The 20,036-nt window shown below is 41.4% G+C and overlaps 1 protein-coding gene across 1 annotated transcript in view; it reads right to left on the bottom strand.

The window, feature by feature from the left end:
* The window catches only part of MINDY2 (MINDY lysine 48 deubiquitinase 2), a 78,895-nt gene that overhangs the window by 50,142 nt on the left and 8,717 nt on the right, over nt 1-20,036 (bottom strand). Inside the window, exon 2 of the mRNA XM_056572428.1 lies at nt 13,476-13,533. Coding sequence (XP_056428403.1) covers nt 13,476-13,533 — 58 coding nt within the window. The remainder of the gene's footprint in view (nt 1-13,475; nt 13,534-20,036) is intronic.

The following is a 20,036-nucleotide window of genomic DNA, read 5'->3' as shown; positions in this document are numbered from 1 at the left end:
TTACATGGGCTGACAGATTGTTCAAATTAGAAAAAAAAATGATGTACACTGAACAGAACTTATAGAATTACTACAAGAAGGGTTTATTTTTTTATATCAACAGTTAAAACAATATATAATAAAAAGCTAAACAATGAACAATGCATCATAAATCCCACTGACAACTTGTCGCAATACTGGAATACTGTACAAGAGATCTACAGCATTAGGCTATTATTCCACTGAGGTTTTTGCACTGCGTTTTTTTAAGCTTAAAAACGCCAGAAAAACTGCCACTGTTTTTCCCTGCGTTTTTGTGTTTTTTTCTGGCGTTTGTGTGAAATTTGCCTTTTTTTGGCCCCTTTGGAGTTTTCTTTAGTTTTTTTGGGGTATAAAAAAAAAAAAAAAAAAAAAGGAAGGATGCAGTAGGGATGGAAAAAAATGTATTTAACGAAATGTTTATTTATTTTAAACAAAATTTTTAATAATTTTGAATAAGGTGTGTGTCTCCCTTTATTTTTTTCCCTTAACATTTTTTAGGTAGTACTACTACTCCCAGCATGGAACAGACTGTTCCATGATGGGAGTATTAGTACCTGTACTAAGACATATCGCCCCGGGTGCCCCCGCTGCGATTGTCCATAATATAGCAGAGATGCGGAGCGGCCCTATACAGCGCTCAAATCTCTGCACTATACTCCGGCCAGTGATGTGAATAGAAAATCACTCATTCATATTTCCCGCCCAGAGTGGTGATTGGCCGGATGGTTGCAGCCAATTACCACTCTCAGAAGGAAATATGAATGAGTGATGTTCTATTCACATTACCACATGGCCAGAGTACAGAGCAGAGATGAGAGCGCTGTGTAGAGCCACTCCGAATCTCTGCAATAGATAGGACGATCGCAGCAGGTGTCAGGAGTGACTTCCGCTGTGATCTGTCCTTAACTGCAGGTACTACTACTCCCATCATGGAGCACACTCTGCTCCATGCTGGGAGATGTAGTACCTGCATTAATAGACAGATCGCAGCGAGTGTAACTTCTGACACCTGTTGCGATCTGTCTATTAATGCAGGTACTACAGCTCCCAGCATATAGCAGAGTGTGCTCCATGTTGGGAGCAGTAGTTCCTGCAGTTAAGGAAAGATCACAGCAGATGTCACTCCTGACACTCGATGTGATCCTCCAGTATAATGTATAGATGCGGGTGGCCGCTCTTCTATGGTCCCCTGCACTGACTTATATACTCACCTATTCATATTTCCCACAGAGTTGTGATTGGCTGGAACCATCTGGCCAATCACAACTCTCTGTGGGAAATATGAATAAGTGTATATATATATATATATACGGCAGTGCAGGGGACCATAGAAGAGTGGACGGCTGCATCTATAAATTATACAGGAGGATCGCAACAGAGACGGGACGATCTGTCAATTACATGTACATGTATTACTACTCCCATCATGGAACAGTGTGTTCCATGCTGGGAGCAGTAGTACTAGCTAAAAGATTTTGATAAAAAAGTTAAAAACGTACACTACATTTTTATTATTGTCGGCTACATTTTTATTGCCCTACCTGACCACATAAATTGTTCCCTGTTTAAAAAATGTCATTATAAAAAAAGATAGATTTTGTTAAATACTATTTTTTCCATCACTACTGTATCTTTTTGATAATTTTTTTAATGGTACCCTATGAAATTTTTACAAAAAAAAAATAAAAAGTATCTTCGTCACTTATTTGGATCCCTAAAGTCCAAAAAAGAATAAAAACCGCAAAAGTTAAAACCAACAGTGTTTTTCTTGGCGTTTTTGCTCTCCCATAGACTTCTATGGGAGGAAATGCCACGATTTCTGTGCAAAAAAAACCACCAAACTAGGTTTTGTTGGGCGTTTTGAAAAAAAAAAGCCTCCGAGGCCAAAATTGCTGAAAAACGACAAAAAGATAAAAAATAAATAATTTTTTTTTAAAAAGGCCAAACTGAAAAAAGCCAAGTGGTAGTTTGCAGTTTACTGTTGACTTGCAGCTAACATCTGGATGCGGTGTTTTTTCGCTGAAAAAACGCTGTGCGGGAGAATTGACGTTTTTTACGGCGTTTTTGCAAAAAATATCCTCAGTGGAATTCCGGCCTTAAGGCTGTAGGCAAAATATTAGCGACAATTTCCCTTTGTCTAAAGGGTAAAATAATCCCGCTGTTCCAGACAGGTCTTGATATCCTAACATACTTTATTTTTGTCTGTTTATGTCGCACAAGGACATAATAGTACCTCCACCACCACAGCCTGTTTCAAGCTATTTAAAGCTCTATTTTGTGCTTTACCCACCCAAAAGTATTTTGTGGTGGCACAATGTTTAGAAGATACCAATTATCAAACCATGCCTTACAATCAGACTATAAATACAAAACTTCTAAATAACCTTTCATTTCAGCAGGCAGCCACTTAAAAAACTGAATGCTGAAGGAAAGCTGCATGCAGGTCACTCACTAAAGCAGATCCGAGATTTGTCTTAGTACTTACCCCTCGCTCTATGGGTATGTTCACACAGCGGAATGTCAGTGCGGAATATTCTGCACAGATGTTCCGCTGCAGCAGAGTCTCATTGATTGCAATGGGATTCTGCTGCACTGTGCACACTGTGGAATTTCCATGGCAGATGTTTCTGGGAATCAAATCCCCGATTGCAACATACGGAGAAGGAATAGACAGGTCTTTTGCTCAGAAATGCATTGCAGTCTATGAGACTGCCCATTTCCAAGCGGTCCTAGCATGTGCGGAATATTCGCCCATGTTTTCCGGACGGATATTCCGTACATTTTTCCTAGCGTGTTAAAGGGTACTCCAGGGGAAAACTTTTTTTTTTTTTTTAGATCAACTGGCACCAGAAAGTTAAACAGATTTGTAAATTACTTCTATTAAAAAATCTTAATCCTTCCAATAATTATCAGCTGCTGAAGTTGAGTTGTTGTTTTCTGTCTGGCAACAGTGCTCTCTGTTGACATCTCTGCTGGTCTCGGGATTTGCTACTAAACTGGGCGGTTCCAGAGACACGTGTCATCGGAGAGCACTTGGACAGAAAAGAACAACTCAACTTCCGCAGCTCATAAGTACTGAAAGGATTAATATTTTTTAATAGAAGTAATTTACAAATCTGTTTAACTTTCTGGAGCCAGTTGATTATATATATATATATATATATATAAATAAAGTTTTTACCTGGATAACCCCTTTAACACACATGGTTGCAGACAGATCCTCAGCTGAAAATTGGGAGTTACAAGGATCTAGCAAAATGAATGGTCACTTTCTGATTTTTTTACTGTTTTACCAAACATGCTGCACCAGATGTGCTTAGCATCTGCTTACAGTAATAAGCAGAACACACAACATGAACTTGATCTATGAGCACTAGAGATGAGCGAACTTACAGTAAATTCGATTCGTCACGAACTTCTCGGCTCGGCAGTTGAATTTTTATCCTGCATAAATGAGTTCAGCTTTCAGGTGCTCCCGTGGGCTGGAAAAGGTGGATACAGTCCTAGAAGAGAGTCTCCAGCCCACCGGGGCACCTGAAAGCTGAACTCATTTATGCAGGATAAATAATCAACTGCCGAGCCGAGAAGTTCGTGACGAATCGAATTTACTGTAAGTTCGCTCATCTCTAACGAGCACCCTAAAGGATTTGGTCACATGTGGCAGCTCAGTGGTCTCAAACTTTGGCCCTCCAGATGTTGCAAAACTTCAACTCCCAGCATGCCCGGACATGCTGGGAGTTGAAGTTTTGCAACGTCTGGAGGGCTACAGTTTGAGACCACTGTGGTACCTAATACATTTTCTGCGAGCATGCCATACATTAAAAATGAGGTTTGTAATCCATGAACATGTTGTTAAAACCCTGTACATATGTATGAAATAGATTTTTTGTCACAAGATTGTCTTCAATAATGGTGACCCGGTGGTTAGCCCTTTTGCAGCGCTGGAGTCCTAGGTCCCACCAAGGGCAATATATGAAAGGAGTTCGTATGCTCCCTCCATGTTTGCATGGGTTTCATTCTAGTACTTCAGTTTGCTTTCACATTGCAAAAATATACAAAAGGATTATGAGCCCCAATAGGGACAAGGAGTAATTTAATTGGTGACAACCTCTGTATAACACTGTGGAATACATTGGCACTATATGAATAAAGGAATGAATGTACCCTAAAGGCGGCCTTACACACATTAGGCAATGTCCTCAGAGCATCTAAGGCTCAGTTTCAATCATTTAAAGTAACAGTAACATTTTTCTTATCAAGATAAGTGACCTTGGAAGAATACGGTAGGTCCTATTATATGTCAATAAAGTCTACTGGTCACAGCCACCAATGCTAGAATACAGATGGGAAAAAGCATAGTACACTAGTAGGAATGTATAGAGAGAGCAGTCATTAAAGGCCTGGAAGCTGCAGGTTCCGCCTCCCAAGTATACTACAGTTTTAGGTCCGGTGTGCGGTGGACCTCACACCGGTCACAAAACCAGATATGGGGCAAAAATGAGCCGACCGGAGTCACTGTTTGACTCTGGTCGGCTCATTAAAGTGAATGGGTTTCGGCGCCAAATGTGGTGCCGAAACCACAAGTGAATGGGTTTTGGCGCCACATTTTTTCCAAAAGCTGAGCAGCGGAGTACCCCTTTAAGGCTGCATTCCCATCACTGTTGCAGCCTATGGCTGCAACAGTGATGGGAATGCAGCCTTAAAGGGGTACTCCGTAGCTCAGCGTTTGGAACAAACTGTCCTGAGCACTGGAGCCGCTGCCAGGAGCTAGTGACGTCATAGCCCCGCTGTGATGAGGGGGCGGGGCTATGACGTCACAAGCTCCCGGCGCTGGCTGCAGCGTTTGAAACAAACTGAGCAGCGGAGTACCCCTTTATTCATATTGTCCCAGCATCCCGCTGCCTGTTTCGGTTTCATGCTGCTCGTGGTTTGTGCAGCATGAAACAGGTGATTGTTTCCCTTTAAATCAGTGCGAGTCAGAACAGAGGCAGGTTCCCTTTAAATTTAAAATAAATAAAAAAAAAAACATTGTTTTGTCCATAACTAAAGCTATCCCTACAAAGTGGCTTCACATAGGTTAAAAAGGTTTTCCAGTATCAGTAAAGCGAAACGGACAGCTGGTTCACCCAGACTAAACCCAATTCACAGGGTTATAGTGCGGGTAAACCAGATTAAAATCATGTATTACCTACTAGGATCATTGCTGCCTTTCTAGATATATACAATGTATTAGCCTCTATTGCTAATATGTTAATAGTCGGCTTTGCGCAATGGAGACGGGAGTTGGCATACCCAGGATCTTTGCCATCTTACCCTCTGCTGCCATATGCTTGTTCACCTAATAACTATAGAGGAGACCACCTTCACCCACGTAAATGCAAAGTGGGTGGGAATATCAGTATTGCAGCAGAGGGGAAGTAAGCAGGAATGCTAAGTACGCCATTGCGCAAAGCCAGCGATTAACATTGTATATCCTGTGAGCTGCGGCACTGATCTGGTCAGTTCACCCTCATTATTACCCTGTGTATTGGGCTAATAGTGGGTGAACCAGCTGTCAGTTTCCCTTTAGAAAGGTGAAGGCTGATCTAAGGGTAAGGGCATAAATATTAGATCTTGGGTCCCAACTCTCGGCACCATGCCCATCATATTTTTTAAGCGCTTCATCCCCTTTAATGTTCACACTGCTCTGTAGTTTTAGTAGCGCCTCTAATAGGTACTATAGGTAATTTTTACTAACTGGAATGGGACATAAGCTATAGCAAAGGGTAATACCAGGCATAGCTGCTTTTAAATTATTTCCTACTTTCAGTGAGTAAGAAAAACGTTGGAGGTCACTGAAAGCTGTCAGTTCTGTGGTGTGCTGGAGCTGACCACATGAAAAGACATTTATGATGCCAATCAAATGAGCAAGAGCAGTTTATTCACATCTGTAATCAAAACCTAAAAGCACAAACTAAAATGTGGCCCTCCGAACAAAAGCAAACGTGTCTTTAAACATTCACTGAAAAGTATCTCTCTCTCTCTCTATTATATACATATACACATATATATATATATACATACATACACACACACACACACACACACACACACACACACACATATATATATATATAAGAGATTACATGTTGGCCACCCAACATGCACTTGAAGTACTGCAGTCTTAGACACTTATCCCCTATCTGAGGGGATAAGTGTCTGATCGCTGGGACCCCCCGGCATCTCCCGTAAGGGGAGCCGACATTGCCACGCCTCTACGCTGGGACCCCGTACAGGAGATCATGAGGGGTCCCAGCATTTAGACCCCCCTGCGATCAGATAGGATAGGGGATAAGCGTCTAGGGCTGCATATCCCCTTTAATATGTTATTGCCTTATCTCTAGTATGAGACACATCCAATATAGCATAATTCCATGGTAAGTAAAATCCTATTAATGCTCCAGTCACATCACATTTCATCACTCAGTGACCAGCATACATCTAAATATCTAAATTTCTGGCAACATACATATGACATAGCCTTAGACTGTGATAGATAGAGCGTAGTAACTAGCGACATATACATTTTGTTTGCAGAACACAAGAGTTTCAAACTTTGTGCTACAATCCTATTACAGCAATAGAATCAGATACAGTGGAGCAGCCATTCCAATTGTTGTTTTTAACTCCTTAACGACAATGGACGTAAATGTACGTCATGGTGATGTAGTACTTAACGCACCATGACGTACATTTATGCGCCGCCATGATCGCGAGCACCGGAGTGGTGCTCGCGTCATGCCTGGCAGGTCCTGGCTGCTGTCAGCAGCCAGGGACTCACCGGTAATGGCTGACATCGGCGATCGCGATGATGTCCGCCATTAACCCTTCAGTTGCCGTGATCAATACAGATCACGGCGTTTGCGGCAGTGCGGTACTTTGAATGGATGATCGGGTCGCCCGCAGCGCTGCCGCGGGGATCCGATCATCCAGCATGGCGGCCCTTCACCTGGCTCCGGCCGTCTCCCGGGGTCTTCTGCTCTGGTCTGAGATCGAGCAGTCCAGAGCAGAAGATCACCAATGATCAGTGCTATGTCCTATCCATAGCACTGAACAGTATTAGCAATCAACTGATTGCCATGAATAGTCCCCTATGGGGACATAAAAAGTGTAAAAAAAATTTTAAAAAAAGGAAAAAAAATGTAAATAAAAAAGGAAAAAAAATTAGAAAAATCCCCTCCCCCAATAAAAAGTAAAACGTCCGTTTTTCCCAAATTAACACACATATTTGGTATCGCCGTGTGTGTAAAAGTCTGAACTACTAAAATATATTGTTAATTATCCCATACGGTGAACGGCGTAAACGTAAAAAAAAAAAAAATTTTAAAGTCTAAAATTGCAGCTTTTTTGTCACATTTTATTTCCAAAAAAATTTATTAAAAAATGTATAAAAAGTAAAACCTAAGCAAATCAGTGGTACTGATAAAAACTACAGATCATGGCACAAAAAATGAGCCCTCATACCGCCTCATATACGGAAAAATAAGAAAGTTATAGGTGGTCAAAATAGGGCAATTTCAAACATTCAAATTTTGTTAAAATGGTTTGATATTTTTTTTTATCTGATATCAGCATTAAGTAAAAAAAAAAAAAAAAAAAGAAAATTACACTTAATGGAATGCGAAGCCTGCAAGTTGAGTGAGCTAGTAAATAGCATTGAGCACTTAAACCTACACGAATTCACAAGGAGAAGCAGCACAGACAAAATGTCAAAATTTAGCTTCATTCATCCAATGTAGAAAGGACAGCAACATTTTGGCTCCTCAATGATATTTTAAGCTTTAATTCTGTTTGGATTCTACAATTTATTATGTGGATCACTGAAAAGTATGCTTTAAGCATCATACAAAAATAAAACTAAGAATGCCTCTTGGAGATACAGTCGGTATAAAAAGTCTACACACCACTGTCAAAATGCCAGGTTCTTGTTATGTTAAAGGGGTACTCTACCGCTAGACAAAGGATAGAGTATAAGATGTCTGATTGTGGGGGGTCTGGGACCCCCCCGCGATCTCCGTGCAGCACCTGGTTTTCTGAACATTATGTTCAGAATGCTTGGTGCGGGTGGCCGTGACTTCATGCCCCCTCGTGACTTCACACTACTGGCATGGCACATCTTGATGTGGTAATATTTGCCCACTCCTCTTTGCAAACGCACTCCAAATCTGCCAGATCTGCACAGCCCTCTTCAGATAACCGCACAGATGTTCTATTGGATTAAGGTCTGGAAATTGGCGGGCCATTCCAAAACGTTAGTCTTCAGGTGAAGCCATGCCTTTTTGGATTTGGATGTGTGCTTTGGGTCGCTGTCGTGCTAAAAGGTGAACTTCCTCTTCAAGCTTTCTAACCGGCACCTAAAGGTTTTGTGCCACAATTGCCTAAAATTTGGAACTGTTTATAATTCCTTTCAAATTAACTAAGACCCTAGGTTCAGTTGAAGAAAAACAGCCCCAAAGAATGATACTTTTACCACCAAGCATCAATGTAGGTATGATGTTCTTTGGGTGTTGAGGAGCGTTGTTTTTGAGCCAAACATACCTTTTAGAATTATGGCCAGTTTTAGTTTTCACAGCAGCATCTAAACCGCTATAAACCACATCAATGGTGTTCAGTGGAAACAATTGTGTGAACAACGTAATATGGCCCAAAGGTGGGGTAAGGCACCAAAACCAACTACATAACAAAATTGTGCCCTGACCCCATACCTGTAAAACTTAACCTTGATATAAATTAACCACAGTGTGTAAAGAACACAGATTAAAATCACAGCTCCTGTGCACTACCAGTAGCCCCAAAATGGTGACTCCTCCAAGTAAGATTATAGTGAGACCAATCCACACAAAAGGGTGCACACTGAAAGTACACCGCATAGCTTAGTGCTGACCAGGCTACTATATTTAGATACTCAGTAACTCTGATTATATATAATTATAGTGAGAGCAACAGAGATGGTAGAAGTCTTTGATAGGTAGATGGAACCAAATTATATATAGCGAAGATAAGTACCACTTAGGGATTTCACTGATGTTACCGCATGGGAACCACAAAATCCAATTGATACATCAATTATTTTATACCATAGTGCAATTTGTGAACACCTGCAGTGTGTGCTGCCACTTTGTTATATTCTTAGAGAAAACCCTAGTAAGTCTCACTGGAGCCACTAACTAAAATAGTGTACAACTGCAACCTCCTACATGTTTCGCCACTATGTGTGGCTTTATCAAGGAAGACATTAGCAGACTGAGGACTAATAAGTAAGGTATCAGGTGGATACTAAGTAAGTTAGTCAGGGGCTCATAAGAAGGCCCTTCTGTTTGTGACATCACTCATACCATCAAACCAATCATGTTCCACACTGGCACTCAATAGTGATGTCAAACAAATAAACATCCTGATCAGATCCATTAATCCCAAATGCTCCTATTCTAATAGGGAACCCGGTCTGCCGTTCTACTCTCTGATCCTGTCCCATACTGCGCACGCACAGCAGGGACCAATCCCGAATAGGACGCATGCGACTGGAAAACTCAGCGCATGACATCTGACTTAGACTACAAGGAGTTCTTATTAGGTTCAAGCAGTTGTATAGGGCTACATGCTCAGCAATCCTGCATATAGAGGATACTCTTCTCTGATGCTATATAAGACACTGTATAAAAATATAATCTAGTTTGGAAAAGAATACAGTATATAACAGAAATAATATCAAGGTATGGTAAGTGTAAGTGTATGGTGCATAATCTGATGTTTTTATTGGTACCATTGGCATTGATTGGCCTTTTCCTTAAATAAAATAAAACAAAACTTATGTATATACATTAGATTTTTTATTAGGTAAATTTAGGAATCGTATCACAGTGTATGAGACTTCTATATTATTACTCCTGAGTAACCAATTTTTACTGTCCCTTAATGTTATCATTCTGTCACAACACTGGCGTTATTACCATCAATAGTAATCATGCTCTATATTACTAATTACAGCACAAAATGAGCTCCCATACAGCTTTATAGACAGAAAACTAAGATTTTCTTTTTTTTTTTTTCTCTTCACAAATTCACCTCACAAATTTGTTTTACAGTACATTTTATGGTAAAATAAAATATGTAATTACAAAGTACAATTATATATGAAACATTGAAAGAGTGTTGGCTCTTCAATGCTCCAAACAGTGTAAATCCAAAGACTCTGTTAGGGGTTATCCAGGAATCAAAAAACAGAGCTAATTTCTTTCAAAAACAGCTCCATTTCTGTGTTGTTTTACAACTTGGCTCCATTCACTTCAATGGAACTGAGATGCAGAACCAAACCCAACCTGGAGACAGAATGGGAGACTTTTTTTTTTAATAGAAATTAGCTCTGCTTTTCTATTCCTGGATAACCCCCTTTAACTTAGTAATCCTGTCCTTTCTGCGTTCACATGTTTAGACATGCTAAACTTCAATCAAGACATGAAAATTTATGGGAATGGAGAAATATATCTCTAACAATGTATACAACAATAATGTAAAGCAACAAGTGTCTTTCTCTAAAAACAAGGGAGGGAATTTATCAGTGTGTGCTCTGTGGATGCTTTTGAGCACTGTTTTTAGTTGCGGGGAATTTGACGCCCTATGTATGATAAATTAAAAGCAACCCACAAAAGACGTGGGAAAATGACTCTGTATTTATCGGTGTATAACACGCACTTTTAAAACTTAAATTCAAGGCAAAAAGCCTGCCTGCGTGTTCTACGCGGATAAATCTTTTTGTCACTGATTTAAAGTGGCCGCAGCAGCGTCTGCTTGTTAAGGATTAGCAGCCTGGCCGCGGCCACTTTAAATCAGTGACCAGCGCGCAGCTCCCGCTTTGTTTTGTTTTTTTCCCCTCCCTTTCCCCCCTGCTTTTTATTGTATTGTTTTTTTTTTATCTTCCTTACCTAGCCGCGCTCGGCAGGCCAGGTCCGGTGTCGGGTCTTGCAGGCTGTGGTCAGTGAAGCAGGATGAGTGACGCTGCACAGCATCAGGGACGTCACTCATCATTCGCTGCAGCCGCCGCTGGTCAGTGTGGTCGCAGCAACCGCAGCCATTAGAATGTTAACAGCGGCAGCACCATTGAATGAGTGACATCCCTGATTGTGCAGCGGAGCAATCAGGGATGTCACTCATTCAATGGTGCTGCCGCTGTGACTATTCTAATGGCTGCGGTCACACTGACCAGAGGCGGCTGCAGCGAATGATGAGTGACGTCCCTGATGCTGTGCAGCGTCACTCATCCTGCTTCACTGACCACAGCCCGCAAAACCCGACACCGGACCTGGACTGCCGAACGCAGCTAGGTAAGGAAGATGGGGAAAAAATATATATATCAAAAACAGGGGGGGAAAGGGCATGAGGAGAAGGAGGGCATGATGAGCAGGGGCATGATGAGACAGTGGGGGAATGATTGATAAGACAGTGGGGGAATGATTGATAAGACAGTGGGGGAATGATTGATAAGACAGTGGGGGAATGATTGATAAGACAGTGGGGGAATGATTGATAAGACAGTGGGGGAATGATTGATAAGACAGTGGGGGAATGATTGATAAGACAGTGGGGGAATGATTGATAAGACAGTGGGGGAATGATTGATAAGACAGTGGGGGAATGATTGATAAGACAGTGGGGGAATGATTGATAAGACAGTGGGGGAATGATTGATAAGACAGTGGGGGAATGATTGATAAGACAGTGGGGGAATGATTGATAAGACAGTGGGGGAATGATTGATAAGACAGTGGGGGAATGATTGATAAGACAGTGGGGGAATGATTGATAAGACAGTGGGGGAATGATTGATAAGACAGTGGGGGAATGATTGATAAGACAGTGGGGGAATGATTGATAAGACAGTGGGGGAATGATTGATAAGACAGTGGGGGAATGATAAGACAGTGGGGGAATGATAAGACAGTGGGGGAATGATAAGACAGTGGGGGAATGATAAGACAGTGGGGGAATGATAAGACAGTGGGGGAATGATGAGAGGGTAAGGGGTGGGGGATGGGTGTAAATGTGGCACAGGGGCTGATAAAAGGGGAGGAATGATGTGGCACTGGAGGGGGGACCAAACTGAAGTTCAGGCAAAATCAAAGTTAGAGGGATTTAGTCTGTCATTTATCTTATATGTATTTTTATTTTTTTTTACTTAAATTTCTTAAGTTTCTTACTTTACTTAAATTAAAATGGGGGTGCATGTTATACACCAGTGCGTGTTAAACGCCGCTAAATACGGTAACTACACCCATCCTCAGTCACTTCTGTTCATTGCATCAGCTTCTGTCTTGTCCTCCTAGGGCTTTTGTCAGTGATACATTTCAGGTAACTGGCAATTTTTGTTAGCTTAATAGCTAAAGATTAGCAGCATTTTAAGCCATTTTACTTTATTAAGAATTAATAAATTAATTTATTTACATTACAAAAACTAGAAAAAAAAAACAGTTCAGGTAAAGAAGGGTCTGTGAAATAGAAAAGTTTGAAGTGTGGTCCTTGGGTGGTGTACCTTTGCTCAAAAATTATGCCTCATGCACAATTTGAAAAAAAAAAATTATAAAAAGAAAAAAAAAGCAGATTTTTTTAAAAAGTCGCAGTCAATGAATTATAAACCCCTATAATTCATTGACTGCGACTTTTAAGGTGATTTTAGTACGTACCTGGCAGCCAGTAATGGACATGCTTAGGAAGGATCTGCGCTTGTCTTGGGGCTAAATGGCTATATTGTGAGATTACCATAAAACTATGGCTAGCTTTTTGTGAACTGGTATTTCCTGTTTGAGTGTTCCTTTTTTTCCTACAAATCCCATTATTCCATTTTCATCCCTCCCACACATCAGCCACCCCACCCATTGAAACATAAATGAGCTGCATCCATTCAAAAGACCTGTGGTTTTCAATCAGGGTGCCTACAGCTGTTGCATTAGTTGCAGATTGATCTCTCTCCCACCAAGCGATCACTCCACCCATTGAAGCAGACAGGCTCCCTGTCATCAGCTGACTAGTGAGTCAGGTTTCGGCCACATTGCAAGCTGGGAAAAATCTGAGAACATTTTGTATGCTGGTAAAAATAAATATTGGGGTGAAAATCACAGAAGAATTGTGAGAAAACCGTCACACACGGGTACAGACACTATATTATGAACTACACTAACTTTACAGCCCTTGTAGCATAGTCAAATAAAAAAAATTTCCTAGAATACCCCTTTAATGTCCACTGCACCCCCAAAAGAAGAAAAAAATAAATAGATTACTACAAATAGACACAAACTGTGAAAGTGTGGTTGTTAAAAAGTCTCTAAAAAAAAAATCATCAAAAATGCAACTTGGGACTTTTCACAACACAAAAAGATGATGTCTAAACTCAATGATAAATTCCCCCCAAGATTTCCACTTACCCAGATACTCCATGAGCTGCTCCACAGTGATGATCTCGATCATGGGAGGTAACTTCACCTGTAAAGAGAGAAGGAATCCGTATCAACTTTTTATCTATTCAAAATGAAATCACGTTGACACCTGTATTGACATGCTCCAGCTTTACATGAGCTTCAAGTTTTTTGGGCCGTTTTACTTGACGTTGACTTTCAGCTTTACTTCAGCCAAAAGGTTGCCTGCCTCAAGAGTATTATTATTACAAAATCCAAGTCAAAGAAACCTTTATAAGGGGCCTTACTAAAGCTGCCCTGCTCACTGGTTATACAGTGCCAGTGGGCACAGGTGGTGTCAGTGGTATGACACATTTGGTGCATTGTCATTTCAACTCTGATAACCCAAAAAATTGATTGCAATGCAGGTATGAACAAAGCCTTAGAGAATTTACATTTTTCAGCACATTATTCTCCCGGCTCACACTAGTACCATCATATTAAGGGTACGGTCCCACATACTGCTTACGCAGCGTATTTCAAGCTGCGCAAAATCGTCTGCAGCAGCGCAAAATACATTGGCCCTGATTTACTTATAAAGTCAGGTTGAATGTGTCCGTTGTTTTCTAACCCGATTTTTTACTTCCCTAGTTATTTATGAATGTGTCGCATTTCAATGTCGCATGTGCATTTTTTTGTCGCACGAGCGTAATAATGTAGCAGTTTCGGCAGCCTAGGGGTTACATTTTAACCTCAGTCACGCGCGGGAGTTTGTGAGGCGACTTGGTTGTCCATTAGTGATGAAATCTTCGTGACGAAATCCAGATTAATTTGGAACAGAACTTTGCAGCTGACAATGCTTTTGAGGCAACAGCTCACCAATCAATTTTTTGGACGTCATTAAATAGTTTGTTTGATATTTCAGAAATTTGTGAATGTGACAAAGTTGTAAATGTAGTTTAATTAACTTCAAAATGTTAATTTGCAATTACATTTTGAAGGCATTGTTATTTTAATTTACAGTAAAAAATGTGAAAACAGCATAAATTTGGTTCTGTCTTCTATATAAGAGCCTACATTGTGGAGAAAAAAAAAATATATATATATATCCTACTGCTGCAAGCTGTAGGGAAAATAGACACTGAAAAAACAATTTTTCGGGTCAGAAAACTTGTTAAATCATGGGGAAAAGACCATTTTGTCGGGTTACGCCGCTTTTTCGGGTTTATGGAAAGCAGAGTCGGGTTATTCACGAAAAACTGTCGCAGACCGTCGCACACTGGATGCGACATGTCGCAGACAAACATGCGCCACAAAAACCCAAGAAAAGCAGTCGGGTTAACAATAGTAAATGAGGGCCACTGTATTCTCAGATGATCATACACACAGGGCTAGCCGGCGGCAGCCCTGCATTTTCAGTGAAGACCTATATAAAAACACGTAAACATAATAAAAATAAACATTTAGTATAGCTGCGTGCGTAATTGTACGAACTATTAAAATATAACATTATGTATCCCGTACGGTAAAGGATGTAAATGTAAAGAAAATATTAAACCACAGAATTGCAATTTTTATAATATCCCAGAAAAAAATAGTTAAAAAGCGATTAAACAGTCACATCAATACCAAAATGGTACAGATACAAAAAAACAGATTATGGCATATAAAAAAAGCTACAGGCGGGGTCAAAACATGGCAATTAACCCCTTGGGGATGGAGGGTTTTTGCACTCTCTTTTTTTCCTCCTTGCCTTTTAAAAACCATAACTCTTTCAATTTTGCACCTAAAAATCCATATGATGGCTTTTTTTTTTGCGCCACCAATTCTTTGTAATGACATCAGTCATTTTACACAAAAATATATGGAGAAATCTACTTATTACATTTTTCGGTAAAAATTACACCTTCTCTTTATTCTGTAGGTCCATACGATTAAAATGATACCCTACTTATATAGGTTGGATTTTGTCGCACTTCTGGAAAAAATCATAACTACATGCAGGAAAATGTATACGTTTAAAATTGTCCTCTTCTGACCCCTATAACTTTTTCTTTTTAAGCTTAAAGGGGTACTCCACCCCTAGACATCTTGTCCCCTATCCTTTGGATAGGGATTTAGATGTCAGATTGCCGGGGTCCCACTGCTGGGGACCCCCGGGATCGCCGCTGCGGCACCGCGTTCTCATTACTGCACAGAGCGAGTTTGCTCTGTGCGTAATGACGGGCCATACAGGGGACGGAGCAGCGTGAAGTCATGGCTCCGCCCCTTGTGACATCACAGCCTGCCCCTCAATACAAGTCTATGGGAGGGGGCGTGGCGTCACGCCCCATGCCATAGACTTGCATTAAGGGGGCAGACCGTGATGTCACGAGGGGCGGAGCCATGATCTTTTACAATGATCAATGGTTTCTCATAGGAAACCACTGATCAATGATTCTGCCACTTGACTGCTCTGGATATCAGGCACTGAGCAGTCATTTGGCGATCGGACAACAAGGAGGAAGGTAGGGGACCCTCCTCCTATCCTACAGCTGTTCAGGATGCTGCGATTTCACCACGGCGATCCCGTACAGCCGCCTGAGCTAACCGGCATTAGTGTACTTTCACTTTAGACGCGGCGTTCAACTTTGAATGCCGAGTCTAAAGGGTTAATAGCACGTGGCACCGCCATCAGTGCCATGCGCTATTAGCCACGGGTCCTGGCCGTTGTTAGAGACCCAGGCCCAACCAGCTATGATGCGTGGCCCCGCATTATAGAAAGGGAGTGGGCGGAGGGCGTACAGGTCCCCAACAGGTTAAAAAAAATTGAAAAAGTTCACAATTTTTTCAAAGTTAGTAAAACATGACGGAAACTATACAAGTCTGGTATTGCTGTAATCAGGCCGGCCTAAAGTATCAAAATAACATGTTAGCGTCACCACAATGCAAATGGTGTAGAAAAGAAAACCATCAAATTTGCTAAATTATCTTTTACTATTTCAATTTTACTTCACCCATTATATATTTTTGGTTTGGAGAATGTTATGGAAAAATGTTAAGGTATCATTATAGTAGGTAGTTATGGCTATTATAGGGCGAGGAGGAAAAAACAGGAGTGTAAAAGCGAAAATTGGTCCGGACAAGTGGATCGTCATGAGGGACAAGTAGATTTTTTTTTTAAATTAAATTTCCACACCCCTGCAGGGGCCCAATTTCATATCAATGACTTTGGAATGGGATGTCCACATACCTTTGATCATAAAGCATACATACAAATAAATAAATATGTAGTCAATGTAGTCACTGGTATTAGAACTAGAGATGAGCGAACTTACAGTAAATTCGATTCGTCACAAACGGGGGGGGGGGGGGGGGGTTTGGGGTATTTATCAATTTTGCCTGTTGACCGTTTCTTTTTACCCTTTTTTTTTTTCACTTTGGTTTTCGTGGACATGCACCAAATTTATCATTTGGTGCAAGTTGTTAGTAATTTTGGCTCAAATGTTGAAATCAGCTGTTCACAGCACCTTTTATACAGAGCTTACCGCCACAGAGGACGCGTATTTTACCCTGTGGAGCAGCCATTTCGGAGTCCCTCCTGCAGTATGTCAGCAAGCGACATGAGGTATTTTCTTTTGTGGCGTATATATCTCATGTGAAATGGATTTTATTTTCAACTTGGGTAGTTTTTATATTTTTTTTTGGTTACTTTAGTGCAGTGGTCTTCAACCTGCGGACCTCCAGATGTTGCAAAACTACAATTCCCAGCATGCCCAGACAGCCGTTGGCTGTCTGGGCATGCTGGGAGTTGTAGTTTTGCAACATCTGGAGGTCCGCAGGTTGGAGACCACTGCTTTAGTGCTTACCTTTCCTGAACCTGTGTGGCCATGTTCAATGCTGGCTCAACGGAGGGTGAAGGTTCCTCAGAGACAACTATGTCGCAGGATAGTATTGTGCAGCCCCGGATGCGTCGCTGCTTTCACAAAAATTTTTTTTTTTTTATGTATTTTGACTCCTTTACATTTTCTGATATTGCTAAGTGTGTTTTCTATGTGCAAAATTTCTTGGCGGGGATTTGCGCCAAAAAAACGTGATTTGCACAAAAATTGCGCCAAAGATCGATTGCCGCAAATGATGAATGACTGACTAAAGTTAAAATCACACACAGGACCGTGTGATTTTGAGAAAGTTCTAAGAATGACAGTGGAGAAGATGCACCAAACTTTGGCGCAAAAAGACACTGCGCCAAAGTTACGTTAAAAAAGACACATAAATCCTTTGATAAATACCCCCCATAGTATTAAAGGCGTTTCCAGGATTAGAAGCAACAATTTTCCAATCTTGGACAACCCCTTGAAGAATCTACTTAAAGGAAATAATGAACAAAACCACGTACAGTTGTCACATGGTTGCCACAGTAACTGTATCATGCGTTTCGTACATATTAATGTCAGACCTAGCAGGAGAAGACAATAACAGTGACACTTTAATTATAACAGTATTACACTAACCCCAGGAAAGTATGTTCAATGCACACAGTCATGTAATCTGATGAGTAATTTCATGTGTTTAACGCTACTGCTAGATTCATAAAGGAGCCACTACATTTTACAATACAGCATATGTATAGAACATGCTATAACTAGAGATGAGCGAATTTACAGTAAATTCGATTCGTCACGAACTTCTCGGCTCGGCAGTTGATGACTTATCCTGCATAAATTAGTTCAGCTTTCCGGTGCTCCGGAAAAGGTGGATACAGTCCTGGGAAAGAGTCTCCTAGGACTGTATCCACCTTTTCCAGCCCACGGGAACACCTGAAAGCTGAACTAATTTATGCAGGATAAGTCATCAACTGCCGAGGCGAGAAGTTAGTGACGAATCGAATTTACTGTAAATTCGCTCATCTCTAGCTATAACCTAATGTTTGACCTCTGGAATGCCCGCCAATAAGGAGAACAAAGGGAGGAGGTTCCTTCAGCTTATTCCATGCACACAGTGGTCCTTTTGGCCACCGGCTGTACATGAATTGCCACACAGCATCAATTGTGAAATTTGGTTGTGTGATATGTCCTAATAGTAAGTGCACACAGGCAAAAAAGTGACTTTATGAACTCTGCACCGATTTCCAAGTCAAATATTGCACATTTACTCCTAAAAAATCCTTTTTATTTCATTAAGAGTTCTGGTACTACATGGAAAAAGAAGTGAAATGACACTTTTTTCCACATGGGATTGCCCTGAAATCAATGGGATCTTCATGACAAACCTCACCATGCTGACTGCAGTTCATAGAGAAGGAAGGCATAACAGTGCACCTTCTTGTCAATATGTACATACCCAACAGAAGAAGTCCTGTCAGACAGAAACTCTCTGTATGAAGGTGATGGCAAGGAGTTATTAATGGAATATTCCTTTCAAGGAGTTTCTGGCAAAAGAAAATTTGTGTATGGTGTCAAAAAGTATAATAAAAGTAACTTACTAATACAGTGGTCCCTCAACATACGATGTTAATTCTTTCCAAATGAACCATCGTTAGTTGAAACCATGATATGTTGAGGGATCCGTGTAATGTAAAGTATAGTAAGTTTATACTCACCTGGCCCTGCCGCTCCGGACCGTCACCGCTGCCCTGGATGTCGTCCTCCATCGCCGTCGCCGCGTCCCCGGGGTGTCCCCGCCGCTCCGGACAGTCTCTGTGGCCGGGATCGTTGCTGCGCACAACGTTCCTATTGGATGACGGGACAGCGTGCGCGGCGACGTGATGATGACGAAGGAGTGCGCCGGCGATGCAGGGGATCCCGAAGAGGATGGTTCGGAACGTTGGGGACAAGTAAGTGATCATCACCGGACCACACGGGGCACCTTAAACGGCTATCCGGTGACAGCTGAAGCAGTCTGCGCTGCCGGGTAGCCATTTATGCGATGGCCCCGACATACAAAAGTATCGCATGTTGATGCTGCCTTCAACATGCGATGGCCTCTGAGAGGCCATCGTATGTTGAAATTATCGTATGTCGGGGCCATCGCAGGTCAGGGGTTCACTGTACAATGTAATTATCCATACTGCACAGATCTTCCATATCAGCTGTGCTTTCTCCCTTGTAAGGGTGCGTTCACACAGCCGTTTCCGCCCCCCCCCCCGTTTAGGTTCCGTTGTTGCAGCTTGTAAACGGATTACAAACGGTTGTACAATACATCCATTTTCACCCATCTGCGCTCATTGCAGGTTTTTTTGAAAGGAGAAAAGACTGTGCATGCAGTATTTTCTCCCCAGTTACAAAAACGGAAGGAAAAAACGGATACAGTAAATTTAACATTGAAGTCTATGGGAAACGGATGAGCCTTTAATGTCATCCGTTTGCATCCGTTATTAACTGAACAATAATAGAGTCCGTTATTATTTTTGACAGGAGAAGAACGGGACAGGTCTAGACGGCCATGTGAATGCAGCCTAAGCTGTGACGTCTCGTCACCAGCTTTGAATACAGAGAACTCCCATCAGCATGGGACGAGACCAGTGACGCAAAGGGAGTAGCTGGTATTCCCGTTTAGTAAATTTTTTACTTGTTAGAAAAGGCAGCAGGAAGGCGTTTTCTGTTACAGAAG

The sequence above is a fragment of the Hyla sarda genome, chromosome 4, assembly GCF_029499605.1.
Source record: "Hyla sarda isolate aHylSar1 chromosome 4, aHylSar1.hap1, whole genome shotgun sequence".
NCBI lineage: Eukaryota > Metazoa > Chordata > Amphibia > Anura > Hylidae > Hyla > Hyla sarda.
The sequence above is the reverse complement of the archived record's forward strand: the minus strand, read 5'-3'. Positions and strand labels throughout refer to the sequence as shown.